Here is a 1,827-nt window from a genome sequence, read left to right as displayed (position 1 = left end):
CGCGGCGGGCGCCAACGCCGTGCCCACCGCAGTGTACCATCACCATCACCATCACCCCTACGTGCACCCCCAGGCGCCCGTGGCGGCGGCAGCCCCGGACGGCAGGTACATGCGCTCCTGGCTGGAGCCCACGCCCGGTGCGCTCTCCTTCGCGGGCTTGCCCTCCAGCCGGCCTTATGGCATTAAACCTGAACCGCTGTCGGCCAGACGGGGTGACTGTCACACGCTTGACACTCACACTTTGTCCCTGACTGACTATGCTTGTGGTTCTCCTCCAGTTGATAGAGAAAAACAACCCAACGAAGGCGCCTTTTCCGAAAACAATGCTGAGAATGACAGCGGCGGAGACAAGCCCCCCATCGATCCCAGTAAGTGCCTTCTCCCTCCAAACCAGACACCGCCTCCACGCCGACCACCCGGATCTGCTGGCCAACCAGCTTTCTCTGGAGCCTGCCTTCGCCTCGCTGGGAGCCTCCTGAGCTGGGGCCGAGTCCCAGTAGTTGGTGTTTGGAACACTTCAGATAGGGCCCCAAATCCGGAGAACTGTGCTGAACTGGCCTGCAGGACTTGGGGAAGGGGAGGAGGCTGCTGCAGAGAGAGGGGGCGGGGCGGGCACTACCGACCGAGCCCAGACCGGCCGCCCCTCTCCTTGGCTGCCCAGGCTCAGGACAGAGATACTTTGGGCCATTCTTCGAAAGCATCACAGCGGAGTCTTTTGTGTGGCTAGATTGTTTTTGAGCCGCGGCTTCAACGTCAGCCGGGGCAACTGAGCCGGGACACTGAGGGAGACGCGGCGATTCCCTCCACTTCTTGCCTTCAGCCGGTGGCGTAAATCCTCCCCCAACCGAGGCTCGGGGCGACCGGGCTAGGAGGGTTCCCTGGCCAGATTATTCAAATAAACTGGAGACCTGATCAAAGGACTCAGGGCACCCTGCCGGCCTACTCAGCTCCCACGGCCTTCTTGGAAGGTCAAATTAGGAGTGGCGAGAGTAGAGGGAAAGCTGGGAAAAGAAGACACAACCAGAGAGAAAAGCAGTGTTAATGTTGCTGCAGGAACATAGGGCAGCATGGTTTCCCTCTGCGTGCCACAAAGGAGATCTGTTTACAAATCTCACTCTTCCCACAATGTGCAGAGTGGGAAGAAGGACCCGAGGGCACAGAAAGACCCAGGAGGAGAAAGGGTAGCGGAGGGGAGGGGGGCTGAGGTTTTACTGCGTGCAATTGTAAGTGACCGTCTGTGAGTCTGTCTGCCAGGGTTCCATTGTGTCCCAGGCTGTGTTCCTTTCCCCGACCAATGGAATGGCAACCAGCACTTCGGTTGGAGACCCCAGTAGGCTCCCTCGAATCCAGCTAGGTTGCTTCTCCTTCTAAACCCGGTGTCTCTCTCCCTGCAGATAACCCGGCAGCCAACTGGCTCCATGCGCGCTCCACGAGGAAGAAGCGCTGTCCCTATACCAAACACCAGACGCTGGAACTGGAGAAGGAATTTCTGTTCAACATGTACCTCACCAGGGACCGAAGGTACGAGGTGGCGCGACTGCTCAACCTCACCGAGAGGCAGGTCAAAATCTGGTTCCAGAACCGGAGGATGAAAATGAAGAAAATCAACAAGGACAGAGCAAAAGATGAGTGATGCCATTCACGCTCATAAAAGAGAGCAAGCTAGGGAGAAAGAGAAAGGACTGCCTGTCCCCTCCGCCTTTCTCTCACCACACTGCACCTCCACCACCCCACACAAAGCAAATCTAAACCCCAGGCCACATCTCCCCCCCTGGCAAACCCTGCTCAGGCTGGTTCCTAGGTCTGGCGCTTTGATGGAGGAGGTAT

The 1,827-nt window shown here is 58.1% G+C and overlaps 1 protein-coding gene across 1 annotated transcript in view; it reads left to right on the top strand.

Annotated features, from left to right (window-relative positions):
• Hoxa9 (homeobox A9) overlaps positions 1-1,653 on the top strand; it is a 2,176-nt gene extending 523 nt beyond the window's left edge. The window contains exons 2-4 of the mRNA XM_019208043.1: positions 2-105; positions 279-368; positions 1,395-1,653. Coding sequence (XP_019063588.1) covers positions 2-105; positions 279-368; positions 1,395-1,633 — 433 coding nt within the window. The 3' untranslated portion in view covers positions 1,634-1,653. The remainder of the gene's footprint in view (position 1; positions 106-278; positions 369-1,394) is intronic.
• Positions 1,654-1,827: the final 174 nt, after the last annotated feature.

This window comes from Fukomys damarensis, unplaced genomic scaffold, assembly GCF_012274545.1.
Source record: "Fukomys damarensis isolate Sample0158 unplaced genomic scaffold, DMR_v1.0_HiC HiC_scaffold_4, whole genome shotgun sequence".
In the NCBI taxonomy this organism is placed as follows: Eukaryota; Metazoa; Chordata; class Mammalia; order Rodentia; family Bathyergidae; genus Fukomys; species Fukomys damarensis.
The sequence above is the reverse complement of the archived record's forward strand: the minus strand, read 5'-3'. Positions and strand labels throughout refer to the sequence as shown.